The sequence below is a fragment of the Sabethes cyaneus genome, chromosome 3 (genome assembly GCF_943734655.1).
Source record: "Sabethes cyaneus chromosome 3, idSabCyanKW18_F2, whole genome shotgun sequence".
In the NCBI taxonomy this organism is placed as follows: domain Eukaryota; kingdom Metazoa; phylum Arthropoda; class Insecta; order Diptera; family Culicidae; genus Sabethes; species Sabethes cyaneus.
Window position 1 is genome coordinate 102,851,985 of NC_071355.1, and position 15,918 is coordinate 102,867,902.

The 15,918-nt window shown below is 40.0% G+C and overlaps 1 protein-coding gene across 1 annotated transcript in view; it reads right to left on the minus strand.

The window, feature by feature from the left end:
- The window catches only part of LOC128741611 (TBC1 domain family member 1), a 71,550-nt gene that overhangs the window by 50,710 nt on the left and 4,922 nt on the right, over positions 1 to 15,918 (minus strand). Inside the window, exon 2 of the mRNA XM_053837552.1 lies at positions 1,236 to 1,333. Coding sequence (XP_053693527.1) covers positions 1,236 to 1,333 — 98 coding nt within the window. The remainder of the gene's footprint in view (positions 1 to 1,235; positions 1,334 to 15,918) is intronic.

Sequence of the window (15,918 nt, forward strand, 5' to 3'; positions counted from 1 at the left end):
CAAACAATATCAAATTCCAAACTCCCGGATCCTCTCCTCCACTCTTTGCTCCCCTCTCACTCCTACATAAACGAGCCCCAGCTAATGGCATTCTCGTTAGTGACGAAACCGCAAATTACTTCATGTACTGTTCTAAATCATTTTCCGCCGGTTATCACCAATTACGAAGAAATTTGTAGGAATTTATCAAGCCTGCTTCGGTAAAGGGTGGTTAACAACGGATCAAATATTTACATTGTGCAATCTACGATGGATGGTGTGTATTTTGCATGGATTGTCGAGTTTTTTGAATCACACAGATGTGACGAAGAAAAAATTGTGTTAAAGGTGAATACGTTTAAAACTAGGTACGTGGTGGCCGATGGAACCGATGCCACTTGGGCAGTAGTGTAATCACTGACGAACTGACGTGACACGGGAGTTTCATTTTTGACAGATGCAGATGGTGTTACTGTTTAACGTATTTTGATCCAAATTTTCGGACACAAGTTTTTTAAGGAAAATGTACGGGATGCCATGTCGATTCGTCGGTGGTGTAATGATCGACGGCGATTTAATGTAATTGACGAGTTTGTTTATCTTGGCTCACTGGTAATGGCGGACAATGACATCAGGCGTAAGATTCGAAGGCGTATTATCGCAAGAAGTCATGTTTACTGTGTGGCTTCACAAGCAATTGCGGGCAAGACTAAGTCCGCGTACAAAATATACCCTGTACAAGACGTTTCTTTACACTGGTTGTTCTCTACGAGCATGAAACGTGACTAAATACTCGAGGTGGACCTGCGAGTGCTCGGAGTTTTTGAAAGACGAGTGCTAAGAACGATCTTCGGTGGTGCACATGAGAACGGAATATGGAGGCGGAGAATGAACCATGAACTCGTACAGTTCCACGGCGAACCCAGTATTCAAAATACGGTTAGAGCTGGACGGATACGTGGCAGGGCATGTTGCTAAAATGCCGGGCAACTACCCCGCAAAATATTGTTTGCTTTAAATCTGGTACGAACAAGATGGTAAGAGGAGGTGGAGCGAGATCTGGAGCAGAGTACAAGGTGTCCGGCACTCCACAACCGACTGAACTCGAGAAATTTTGTTCATGAGGCAAGGACGGCAAACCAATTAAGTAAGTAACAAGCTCTGGTTTTAGAATTTAGAATAATACTTGTGCTTAGAATTCAAGTTGCTAGCATTCAGTCATTGAATTCAATGTTGCCGCGAATAAGGTGACTTACCTGCAGTAGCCCAGAATATATTTCAGTTGATGTACAAATTGAAGCTCGAAATCCGTATTATAAGCTTCTAAATAACCATTGTCAATTCCAACGGACAGCTGAAAAATGAAAGAAAATGTCATAAATAAATATGCAATAATCTTAAAAGTATCGTACATATTTGGAATTTTATATAACATTAGGCTGTATGAATAAAAGAGTTAGAGCAAATGCTCCCATTCGATTTAAACGGGAAAAGCAAAGTAAACTGTTCTATTCATACGGCCTATTGGCTTCAAAATTTTTTATAATTTTTCGTCGTAGGCTAGGGAATCATTTTCGTCATAATTCACAATTGAAAATATATTTATTTATTTACAGTCAATCGTGTGTGGACCGTACTACATTGTTAACCTAACCTCACATTAATGTTACCTTTACAAACAGTTTTTTTAACCCCTGTGTAAGCGACGATTTTTACCTACGTAGAAGCGCGACGGGGTGCCTGTGTACCCATTCTTATTATAATGCTTAAACTAGACAACTAGATAGAACCAAGCAATGTGTTAGTGATCGTTTTTACTTTACCTAACGGGACTGTGATCTTCACTAGCAGTAAAATAAAATACAAGCTGTCTGAAAATAACCATCCGCCTGCGGCGGTGGCTGCTAGTGCACTGAACCCTGAATGCTATTTATTGATCGCCTTTTATACACTTGTAGTAAATAGATTACTTCCACGTTCAGAACATGAACAATAGCTCCTGTGTATCACGTTCGCTCAAACGGACAATAGTCTTTTGTGACTAGATTCGGCTCTACGATAGAAGCTAACTGCAAGGGAATATTACAATGCTCGGATATTTTTTCATTTCGACGTATCTGCAAATGAGAGATTCTCTTCGACCCAAGCAGCACCATTTGTTGCATGAAGGGTTACGCAACTATAATTGAAACATTCAAATATGGTAAAAGTTCGCATCAGTTACCTTTATCGAACTGTTATGTGATTGAAAAAGCGCAAGAGGTGGAGCCTATAGGCAACCAATTGTTACACAGATGTTTTATGAAACATCAATGCGCGTTATCTATCCATTCGCGACACGATACTAAAAGAGATTTTAAACCTGTTCGCACTCCCACGAAATCCTATGCCGCGTTGTCAAAACTTGCGTGAGAACATAAACAAAAATACTTCCTTCTCTTTCTTTCTCGCACAAAAACCAATGCGCGTTATCTAATTATAAGCAGGTATTCGCGACTATGATACTAAAAGAGATTTTATGCCTGTTCGCACTCACACGAAATCCTATATGTCGCGTTGCCAAAACTTGCGTGAAAACAAAAACAAAAATGCGAATTATGTTCAGCGGGAACCGAGAAACAAATTTCCTCACTGGTCTCCAAGACGAAAATTATTTACATTAATATCCATAATGCGAAACAAAACTTTAGTTTTTTAGGCCTATCAGAGCTAATCTTCATGCCATTCAAAATTTATCGTGCAAAATATAATTTTGCTTTGTATTATTTGATGCGCCTCGTGAAAGTTATTAATTTATTAATTATCAAGCTTAAAGAATTAAACCAGCCAAATTAAGAATTCGTTTACGATGGAAAAATGCGGTGTAAAATCGAGCTAGATACTGTAATCAAATAATATTTTAGTAAATGCCATGGATTCCTGATGAATGTTCGTGTAATTATTGTTAAAATAAAAACATTCCTTCGTTGAAAAATATTTTTTCATGAAAAGATGGCGGAATATGATGTTACATTGATTGTATTTGTTTGGTTACATTTTATTTAACAATATGCCGTAATCAACATGATGCAACATCATGTGACATTATTGTTTAGCAATGACATTATAATAACACGATGTTGCGATGAAGTTTCATGTTACTAGATATAGACTAATATATTTGTGACAGCCAGTATAAGTATTGGATAACCTGAATCCAACATATTAATAACATGAAGTTGCTTATTTGTTGCGTGTTTCAATACTGTAACCGGTGAAGTTTTTTGCAATTTAAACAAGACTTAATAGCAACATGGAAGATGTTGCAAGTGCTGCTTGGGTCGTGTCTCCTCTCTTCCGCTTTTTACGGCGACACTAATGCATTGAAAAGAAAATTTTCAAAACATTTTGCTAGCTAGTGACTCCGGCAACAGATTCATCCAAAGCTGATGTGTCAAAATGCATTAGTATCACCGTAGATAGCGGAAGATAACAGACACGAAGAGAATCTCTCATTTGCAGATATTACGTCGATATCAAAAAGTACCCGAGAATGCGGCTTTCTGCCGCAACACAATGTTCAGCAAAGTTGTTGATTTGGACAAAAGCTAAAAGGTGAGATGCATGAATTTGTGAACCATCGTTCTGTTGTCCCGGAGACGGCTTCCGGAAGTTACAAAGAAAGTGACTAATCTCTAATTTTAATAAAAAGTATTCTAACAGCTGGTTGCGAAGTCTGTCGTATAAAAACAGAAGGTCAAATTTCGACAACGGAATTAGCACCCAGGCTTTGCTTTTTTTATCAATTATGCTACCCATAACCCATAAACCCACACCCATAAAGATCCGAACAACAGTTATCTCTCTCTCTCTCACACACACACATACACTCACTCGCTCACTCACTCACTCACTCACTCACTCACTCACTCACTCACTCACTCACTCACTCACTCACTCACTCACTCACTCACTCACTCACTCACTCACTCACTCACTCACTCACTCACTCACTCACTCACTCACTCACTCACTCACTCACTCACTCACTCACTCACTCACTCACTCACTCACTCACTCACTCACTCACTCACTCACTCTACGGTGGTTCTACAATTGATATGAAGAGACGGTAGGGGAAAGAAATGAAAATTTTTTTTGGTGAAGCAGGGGAAAGAGCGGAAAGGTGAGGAGGGAGGGGGGGTTTTGGGAGCTACGCTTACCAAGTAGTCGTCTTTGAACCATAGAGGCGCTGGACAAAAGGAGACTGCAAAACCCACTTATCAAGATAGCGACGCGTCTGATTGGGTTGTAGACACAAATTGTGCCTCTTCCTCCATCTATTGTAGATAGCCGCATTTCAAGGTCAAGACTAAAAAATCAGAGGGGTTGTGCACAAGACACGACCGCATAGGTGCGTAGGACCACGTAAGTCTCTTTGTAGCGATAGTAGGAAGTATCCATGTATGTAATAATACCATTCTTCATGTATACAAGCTACATACGTAACGTTTATCAAAGTAGAAACATTGTATACATTCAATCCACAACCGATTTTGGAGTTATATCCATGAATTGATTGAATCTATTTTATTAAAACGAAACCAAGTCAGTAACTAAACCAAACAGTAAATAAATTTTTATGATGTTTCTACGTGAAATAGTGCTTTTCCTCTGGTAATCTGTAGACGGTACGCGCGAGTTTTCAAAAAGTTGAAAATTTTGCGCAACTTTTCTGCGGATTACAAAAGAACACTGATAGAGCATTTACAACCTGCAGACGTTTTGGAAGTCGCAGACAATGTCGCCCGTGACCAGAAAACTTATTTTCGTCATTTGTTGGTCAATTCAATTCAATTAAACTTTTCCCGCGTTACCTGTGTTATTATGGTATTAACAGGGCAAGAAAGTATAATAAACTCTTCAACCGTTTTGTGGCCCTTGAAAGGACCGATTGTTTGATTATCATAACTCCAGCTTGCAATAAACTTGCACTAACGCACTTAACGTAATTCTCTATTCGGTAAATTGGAGTACCGGTAACCGCTAACCAGGCACGGCTTGTTGCAACGGACCAGCCGGAAAGCTTCAGCAGCTATGCGATCTACGAAGCCGTTCGTGTATGGTCCTGAATCACGATGAAATACCACTCCAAGTGGCCAGCTGCAAGTGACGTGGGATGCCTCTGGTCGTATTGTTGTCGCGTGCAGCATATTTCCTGCCAATTCCAGAACTTCAGCAACCAGATATTTCATCACGGCAGCGAAACGAGTGCTCCAGCTCCAACACACTGCACTGTACACACACTGCAAAAGTGCACGAGTCGAGCGTGACATTCGTTTACCCTGGCAAACGATGTTGGCAGTAGCTCAGCTAGCGTTTGAATAATGCTGTTCGCCGGCTTACCTCGTGTTATGTACCAGAGCAAGCGACAAGAATCGGCCACACCTATTTTTCATTGTCCTTCATTCTATCATGTACGTTAAATAAAATAGAGTATTTCAATTTCAGTCTGAACAAAAGAGCAAAGTTACCAGTGAGCCGTTCGCCTTTTGCTGCCAAAGAAAAATTACGGTACGTATTATTACTGTAGCATTGATGATGGATAAATTTGTGTTGCTAAAGAAAACCGAGTGAAAAGCCCTAGGTTCCAAGTTTCCTAGGTTTCATCAATTACCGAAAACCGTTCTTTGAAGAACGAACAAATTCTTATATGAAGATGCAAAAGATGTTACTAAAACTCTTTCATTTTATTAAACCCATGGTTTCATTCATTTTGACGCTTGACCGAACACATTTACTTGGAGCTGGAATATTTGTTGGCTGCTTTGGTACCTTCCGAGACGACCAACTTCTTAACCACCAGCAACAAGCGAACAAAAGCGCGTGAGGTGATCGGTTAAAATTATTTGATAAGAAGCGAACAATTAGATCAATCTAAATTAAATAGAATTAAAATTAGTGAGTGAAAATTCCTTAAATCTTCATGAACAAATGTTTCGTTCTTAAAAGAACGGTTTTTCGACGTGATATGCTGGAAATTTAAGCCTTCTTTTCCGTCTACTTAGGCAGCAACAAAACAGTTTGGATGTTCGGAAAGACACTTCTCTGAGCAGTGGTGACACGGGACAGCAATTTGTTGAACTCTTCGTTGTTGCAGATGGCCAGCTGCAAGTGACGATAACTCTGATCGTTTCGTTGTCACGAAAGTTGTGTCCTGCCAATTCCAGAACTTCAGCAGCCAGATATTCCTTTACGACAGCGAAACGAGTGCTCCAGCTCCAACACCTCGCTTGGTGAATTTGCATGTCTTCGTTGCCTTAGCCGTGGGAAGCAGAAACAGTTGAAGCTCAACAATTTTCGATCGGATTCTATAGGGCGTAAATTTAATACAATCATAAGGAAGCTTAACCCATAGCTTATATCGTATATATTTCTGTCATCCGTGCTAGGGAAGCACTGACGAGGGAAGGCAAAAATATGAAAATAATTCAATTTTTTAATGGCGCGCATTGAAAATCAATAGTTTTCTGCATTGTCAATATTTTCAATCGATTTTCCGATTAATTGGTGTAAATATCTTGGAAATCTACTGAAAATTGACTGAATTATAAGTCGAAGCGTGAAAACGTGTTTCTACTTTGATGACGTCATTTCCACAACCAATCACGAAGCAAAAATTCTGGTAAAACATAGTGTAAACCGATAACAAGTTGGTGCTACCGGTCCTATTTGAGAGAAGAGAGTGATGATCAAGTTACCAACACATATAATTACAATTCATATAAAATGATAAATTCTATTAAATATAGTCAGTCGAAATTAATGATAGATACGAGACAAGCTGGTCCATAATCCGAACGTCCTAGTCTTCCATCTTCGCGCCGTTTTGAGTAGTTCTTGGGAAGCTATTTCGCGAACATCATATATGTTCTACAAGCTGTAGACAGGATTAGAGACCGCGCGTGGTAATTCTGGTCAAGTGACGGTATAGACGCGGCGGTGAATAGTGCCACGGAACAATAGCAGTGTATTGAATAGCGTCACAGCTAAATCGAACGCGTGCAGATATTGATCTTATGAGTGGCAAGGAAGAAGGGAGTGCGGATAGCGACGGTGAAAGGGGTAGCGACGACGGATTCGAATCACCACGACCATTTGGAGAGCTTGTGACGAAGCGGAAAATTGTAAAAATGTCTCTACCGCATCCAGATCTGAGTGTGGAGCAGCTTAAAGCCGATCTAGCGACTAAAGTGTCAGAAATTGAACAATTGCGGCGAGAATTAGCTGGTATAAGTGGCCGAAACAGTGCCAGCGAGCAGCGGCTTACCGTAGAATCGCGACGACCTGATTTTCGGGAGTTAAAAGAACTAGTTAGTAGATTTAACCCGAAGGACCCAACGTGCCTTTCTGCCACTGAATGGATCGAAGAAATCGAGACAACGGCCCGACATTACGGATGGGATGCAGTAACAAAATTGCATTGCGCTCGATTAAATTTGGAGGGATCTGCAAAAATGTGGTGGGCAGGTGTACAGGAAGTCACTACTACATGGCAACGGTTTAGTGAAAAATTAGTTCGGGCATTCCCTTCCGCCCGAGATGAAATTTACTACCATAACCAAATGACAAAGCGGAGAAAAATGCGAGAGGAAACGATCGACGAGTATGTCTACTCTCAAGCCGCGATGGGTAAACGAGCTGGATTTAGTGAACGCGTAGTGGTGAAGTATATTATTGGCGGGCTGGGGGAATTCGGTTCCAAGTCCCGAGTGCAACTAACAGTGAAAATTGACACAATAGAAGAATTGATGTCACAATTAAAGTGGATGGAGGGGATGATCGACGCGCCGGCTGATACAGGTGCGCCACGTGCTGTCGAGAAAAAGAAAGAAGTCGTTTGCTACAAATGCCGCCAGCCAGGGCATAAAGCGGTGGCTTGTGCAGTGACCGTCGATCGAACACCGGCTACTAATGAACGAATGTGTTATAATTGCGGTATCTATGGCCACATGGCAAAAAGTTGTCCGAGCCCTAAGACCACCAAACCACCGCCATCAAAAATGCAAATGGTGGATGAGGACAATAATTTTGTGAAATCAGTTGAAGTTGGCGAAATGACGTTGAGTGCTCTAGTGGATTCGGGTTGCAAGGTTTCGACGATCCAAAGTCGATATGCACCAAGAGCCGGTCGAAGTGAAAATGCAAATACAACGCTAGTTGGTTTCGGGGGGAAAAAAGTAAATGTGGAAAAATACGTAACTTCATTAGTGAAAATCGACGATATTGAAGTGCCGGTGAAATTACATGTCGTTCCCAACTGGACACAAAGTACGGCGTTGATATTGGGACGAGACGTGTTGAACCAAGAAGGAGTAGTGATGCTAAACCGTAATGGAAAAGTGGAATTTCGTCGCGAAGACAGCAGAGAATTTTGTGCTACTAAAAACGATGCCAGGCAGATGGTGGTCGAGCTGCCGCCCAGAAAGTACGAATCGATGTTCACGATCGATTGTCGTACAAAAGTGGAAAAAATTTGTGAAGATGACGTGAATGCGGAGGGAAGTAAAAGTGAAGTAGTAAAACTGATCAACCAATACCGGTCATGTTTTGCTAAAAATATGCGTGAGCTAGGAGTGGCGAAAAATACGGAAATGAAAATTGTACTCACCGACCAGGACCCGGTGTATGTGAAACCACATCGAATGGAGTATGCTCGCGAGACAGCGTTGCGCGCAATAGTGGAGGAATTAATCGAAGCCGGTATTGTGAAGGAGTCTAATTCACCCTATAGCAGTCGGGTTGTGCTAGTACCAAAAAAGGACGGATCGTTTCGCATGGCGGTTGATTATAGAATGCTTAATACTAAAACAGTGAAGGATAGATATCCCATGCCGGACATCGAATGGTGTTTAAATAAGCTTAGTGGTGCTGAATTATTTATTACCGTCGACTTATATTCTGGCTACTACCAAATTCCGATGGCCGAAGAAAGCCAAGAATGTACTGCTTTTTCGACGCGAGACGGCCATTATCATTTTTTGCGGATGCCGTTTGGATTGGCGAATGGTTGCTCAGTGTTTCAACGTGCGATAAACGAGCTAACCAAAAAGCTTCGTGGCGAAGGCATAGTGGCGTATATTGATGATCTCGTTATTGGTGGGCAAAGTAGAGCGGAATTACTAGTGAAATTCGAGCGGCTGCTAAAAGTGATCGCGGAAAGTGGATTCACAATAAACTTAAAGAAATCGCACTTTTTCAAATTGGCAATCGATTTTTTGGGATTCGAGGTGTCTAAGCAAGGCATACGTCCGGGAAAAATTAAAACGCGAGCAGTGTCGGAGTTTCCAGAACCTCAAAATGTGCTACAAGTTCAACAGTTTTTGGGGCTCGCGGGATTTTTTCGCCGGTTTATACCAAACTTTAGTGTGGTGGCTGCGCCGCTGTTTGCATTGTTAAAGAAGGAGGCGGAATTTAATTGGGCTGCAAGCCAAACGGAAGCTTTTGTCGAGCTTAAGCAAATGTTGAGTAATCGCCCTCTTTTAGTGTTGTTTGACACAAAGCGTGACATTGAGCTGCACACTGATGCATCGCAGGATGGGTTAGCTGGTATTCTGCTAATGCGTATGGACGAAGGGTTGCAGCCGATCAGCTACTACAGTAAAAAAACTTCTGAGGCGGAACGGAAGTATCACAGCTACGAGTTGGAAGTGCTGGCTGTCGTAGCTAGCGTAGAACGGTTCCGCCACTACCTGATTGGAAAGTTTTTTGTGCTCCGAACGGATTGTAGTGCAGTGAAAGATACCTACTCGAAAAGGGAGATGAATGCTCGAATCGGTCGATGGTTTTTAAAGTTAACTGAATACGACTTCCGACTAGACCATAGAGCGGGACGATTGATGAAACACGTCGATGCCCTCAGTAGGAATCCGGTAGAAAGTGGCCGATCAGTTGAACCTGTACTGTGTGATATGCTGCAGATACAAATAGGCAACAGTGATTTCCTTGTGGCGCTTCAACGGCAAGACCCGCGGTTAGTTGATATCATCGATGTGTTGCAACGAGATCCGGAGACTGACGAAGAACGACAAGTGCAGCAGAATTACCGATTAGATCGAAACCGTTTGATGAGAATAGTGGCAGGAGAAATGTGTTTTGTGGTGCCGAATAGAGTTCGTTGGAGAATGGTCCATACGTATCACGATGAGATGGGTCATTTCGCGGAAGAAAAAGTGCTACAACGCTTGCGAGAGAAGTTTTGGTTTCCGAAGATGCGGAAGTACGTGCGGTCCTACATCGACGCGTGTCCGCAGTGTGCTTTTCATAAGAGCAAAGGTGGGAAGCCGGAAGGATTTTTACATCCTATACAGAAAGATCCAGTTCCATTCAGCACCATTCATTTGGATCACATGGGTCCCTTTCTACGTTCAGCTCGGGGAAATCAGTATGTGCTGCTTCTCACTTGCGGGTTTTCGAAATTTGTGATTGCTCGAGCGGTGCGGTCAACTAAAACAGGACCAGTGTTAACATTTATGGAGGAGGTGACTGGAACGTTTGGAACACCAAAGCGAATCATTACGGATAGAGGCACGGCGTTTACTGCTAATATTTTCGAAGCATATTGTCGCGAAAATGCTATCGAACACGTGAAGACGGCAGTTGGAACACCGAGAGCGAATGGGCAAGTGGAAAGATCGAACCGAACTGTGCTGAATGCTATTCGTTGCATGGTCGGTGAAGCTAGCACGCGATGGGATGAACAATTACCAAAAATCCAGTGGGCAATAAACAATTTGCCGAATGCAACAACCAACTTGTCGCCTAGCTTGTTGGTGTTTTCGTACAGGCCGAGAGATGTGCATCACAATGCTATCATTCTGGTGCTACACGACGAGAAGGACAACGGTGTGAAAGATTCGGAAGGGCTAAAGCGTCAGGCCGTCCAAGCAATTGAGAGGAGGCAACTGTTGCAGAAACGTTACTATGACGATCGCCGCAGGAGCGCGAATCGTTATGAAGTGGGTGAATTAGTTTTGGTGGAACGAGATTTAACTGCTATGGGCCATAGCCGGAAATTAGAAGCAAAGTACAAAGGCCCATATATCGTAAAGACTATATTGGGAAATGAACGGTATGAGCTGCAGGAGATTCCAGTGTCGCGGACGTCGGGCAGAATCAAAACCACGGTCTATTCGGCGGACCGGATGAAACGGTGGGGGCATCTGGAAGACATCGAAGGAATTGAATTAACCGATGAGGTTTTAGATTATCTTACAGTAGATGAGTAGTGGTAAAAATAAGAAACAATTAAATATTTGAATTTTTGATGAAAAGGACACCTAATTGTAGATAAGGTGATACTGGGTGTCCGGTTGTAAACCGATAACAAGTTGGTGCTACCGGTCCTATTTGAGAGAAGAGAGTGATGATCAAGTTACCAACACATATAATTACAATTCATATAAAATGATAAATTCTATTAAATATAGTCAGTCGAAATTAATGATAGATACGAGACAAGCTGGTCCATAATCCGAACGTCCTAGTCTTCCATCTTCGCGCCGTTTTGAGTAGTTCTTGGGAAGCTATTTCGCGAACATCATATATGTTCTACAATAGGTTCATTATTTTCCATTTTTAAAAAGCTCAACATCAAGAATCTATACTTTTCTTCATTTGGGTCAATTCTTAGAAGATTTTCCGATCGATTGGTGTAAGAATATTGAAAATCGATCGGAAAACCGCTGAGCTATTAGCGCTCAAAACCTATCATTTTTCGTGACGCTCGCATTTTTCGATTTTTTGGAATGACACCCTATCTCAAAACTTGCCGTAAGACGTAGTCCTACGTCAAAATCATGCTGTGTAAATATGAGTAATTCTATTTTTTATTTGAGAGAATACCCTCTTTTTAACCTTCCGTTACTCGCGGCGTTGCATTTTGTACAACATTTGTAGATATTTAGATGCCATTTTGTTTTAAAGTAGCAGATCGATCTCAAACCAAAATGTATTCTTCAATAAACTTATTATGAACAAAATGACATAATTATTCAATACATCAATGCTTTAAACTTTTCAGCAAACGGCGATTCTTTCTGCCAACAGCAGAAATGTTATCATACTTTATGTGATGAGATGTTTTATCTGAAAAATATCTAAGAAAACATGATAACTGCTAGAAAAAAATTAATAAATAGAATGCTACATCATTTAGGAACGATAAAAGGATCTTTCCGAATGCAGCAACTTGCAACTTGCCGCAATTGTAAGATGTACAATTTACAGCGGGTTTTGGCGCCATCTGGTGACAAACTTATAAAATTCTATCCCCCATACGAAAGGTCTTAACCTACTGATTAACTTTGCTGAAGACAGCAACTTTCTATATAGTTACGATTCCGAGATATTCCTAGATAAAGAGTATTGTACAAAATACAACGCGCGAGTATTTGTGTTACAAAAGTTGGCGCGAGTAACGGAAGGTTAAGAATTGCTTCAAAAAATTTTGGATTATGTACAAGCGATAATTGCATTACCTCGATAATTACGAATGTCAGATTTCTTACTAGATTCTTTGAACACAGACACCAAGAAAGATCTTTTGAACATATTTCCAGATTAAAGAGACATAGCAAAAAGCCAAAACAGTGGAGCAGTTAGTTCTGAAGCTAGTTTTTAGACGTAGGACTACGTCTTACGGTTGGGTATGAAATGGGGACTAGGAAAAAGCGCCCACCATAGCTCTAATCATCCCAAGCCCCTACCAAGCGCCTCAACGTGCGCTTTTCCGTGTTGGGTATTTTTATCACTGCGACCATTTGTTTGATCTATTGTGATATATTCCCCGTTTTATTATAGCTATGTTGTCAAGATGACCACTATCACACCACTATCAGAAGTGATCGTCATTGTTTGACTAATAGCATTTGTCCAGCCCGGTAATGAACTTCGGATGAAGTGCGCATCAGCTCTTTCATTTCCATCGATTCCACAATGAACTGGGACCCAGTATAGGTTGACTTGGTTACGACAACACAATTTTTGGAGTGATTGAATACATTCCCAGACAAGTTTTGATGTGCATGTCGCCGACTTTAGAGCGTTTAGAGCTGCTAGGCTGTCGGACATGATGCATATATTTGAATGTCTATACCAGTGCTCGAAAAAATTGACAGCTCTGCATGAAGGCGAATATAAAATACATTCAGCGCGTATAGTTTTACATCTGCTAGTATTCTTTTATCTGCCCCCATCACATACCTACATGAACTGTTTACAATGTTCATCTCTTTCAGCTTTTTATCGTTCATAATAAATCATTCACGAATTGCAGTACTGAATGATTGCTCGACTAACAAGTCAGTCAATTTTCTTGCTCCTGACTGATATTTTAGATCTCAAAGTTTAGGTTTTTAAACTCCCGGCTTTTTGAAATCATGCAAAACCTGGCTGGAGGAAATAAATTAAAACTTCGGTGTAATGTTTATGTTTATATATTGGAATTTGGTTTGCTGACAAATAATTATCTGTCACCTGAAGAAGGAATATGATAAATATGTCAATCTCAGTTTATGTTAAAATTACTTAATGACTCAAATTAATTAGGCTTATACAAATTTGGAAAAAAGTTTATGTCCTGGTCTCGAAATATTGTTCAAGGGGGGGGCAAGAAAAAAATAATAACATCAAACCTTCAAAACCGAAACAAAAGAGTAGAAACCAGTGTTTATTTTTCCATATTAATGCATATTTAATACAAAAATGTTGTACAGTACTTAAATTTTAGTTCAAACCGAACCAGTCATTGAAATGTTTGGAGAGATAAATCGTAACGACTGCCTAGCAATGAAAATGTTATTCCAATTTAATTCCAGTTTCGCACATTGCCATAATCCATACTAAAACTCTATTTTTAAAGCAGAAGAAGATGCACAGTACAAAAGAAATATAACTTAACATGACTTGATTTGATGTTAATGTCACAAAGTCCGAAAAGTTTCGAACAATTCAGTTACATCCTTTCTGCATGCAATCAATGCATGGTAAAATATTGTATTTGTAAGGTAATATTGTAAGCTTTATGTCCCCAACATCCAAAATTAGGGTAAGTTCTTGGACACTACGGAATAAAACGACCAATTGGAGCCCCGAAAACACTGAAAGCTGATATTCCGGAGTGTCTAATTTGTTGTATTTCTATTTTAATCTATCTGCTACCTATGACAGCATAAAATAATCCTACTGCAATTCGGAATATATCCGTCAAAAGCGGTACCAAATTTCACTAATATATTGTTTAGTTTATTGATGCCTCAATCTAATTCGGTGTTTTGAAACAAGTGAAAATAAAATGGAATAAGATTTAAAGTAGATGGAGCCAAAAGTCTGATTTCAAACACATCCAATTTTCGGCTTTGGGCCCGCCTGCGACCTGTAGCAGGAATCAAAAAACTTAGTTGGTGAACGAAAGTTGATCGAGACTAAGCGGATAATTACTTTAACTTTACACATATTGGGTAATTTAGAAATGTAAACTCGGTGAACTGTAAAAAATCTGCTTATCACTATAGAATGCAACATAATATGTATTACACTTTATTTTTTTGCCCCTTCAATTTTCGAAAATTTTGGAAGGGGGGGCGACATAAACTTTTTTTCAAATTTGTATAAGCCTTATGACTCAAATTAAATATTCCAAGCATTGTCGCACTCACTTCTTTGCTTCTAAAAGCAGAGTACTGATTATTCTTTCCTGTCTTTATGCCGTATAAATAAAACCATTTACTTTGTTTTTTCCGTGGAAACCTGGGTGAAGTAGAGCAAAACCATTTTATCATCCGGCTCAGCAGTCAGCAGTTCAAATTGAATGAACGATTCACATTGGATTTCATTCACTACTTTCGAGAATGACTGAATGTAGCGAACAGCACGAACACGATCGCAACTGATTCGCTCGAAGCGTTGGTTTCAGGTTGGCTATGCTGAGTTCATTTCATCTGTATGAGCTGTACGTTGAGAATGAGCAGTATATCGCATCAGTTCAGGCGTATTGCGTAAATTGAATATGAGTTTTCTAAGCACTGGTCTATAGTTCCTGCGCATTTCAGCTTGGAATACAGTTGGCCATCTGCCCATAGAAATTGACATGTCTATTCCTGGACCAGTAACTCCTGCTCCCACTTGATTGTCCATTTATGAACCGTCTGTATAGAAAACTGTCAAGGCTTGACGAAGATCGGGACCACCATCTTCCCAAGAATCACGTCTAGGCTCAAATACACGAAATATTCGATTAAAGTTGTATTTTTCCATCCAATCTTCATTATTACAAGAGGATTAATACTAATAGTTTTTAGAATACTTAGATGACCTGTTAAATCACATTCAAAGAGGTGTATTGATCGTTTGATCATCAGAGCTCTCTTTTCAGCTTCTAATTGTGTAAACTGATGCAATACAGCCCGGACTCGATTGTCCGGGTGTTCATTTTTATTTTCAGCCCGGATAATCGAATCATTATTTTAAGAACAAATTTTTGTTGGTATATCAAGTTTTTTTACTTTTAGGTATCATAAATGTTTTATTTATTATTGATCTATCTTCCCAAAAGTCAGAAAATTCCTTTCTTACGATTTTTTCCACTGATGATTTTTTTTTTGGAACACAATTATTTTTTGTGTGTTATGATTATCAATATTTAGGTGTTATAAATGATTTTTTTTATTATTGATCAATCTCCCCTAAAGTCATAAGAAACCTTTTTTGCAATTTTTTTAATTAATGATTACGATGATGATGATGATGATTTTTAATTAAAAAAATTGATTTCATTATTACAGGATTTATTTTTGTTTTGTACGCCGATAAAAGGGATATAAGAAGGGAATTTTGTAGCTTTAGGGAGGCGAATCAATACTTGTCAAGTAAGAATCATCATGTAGCATGAAAACTATAACT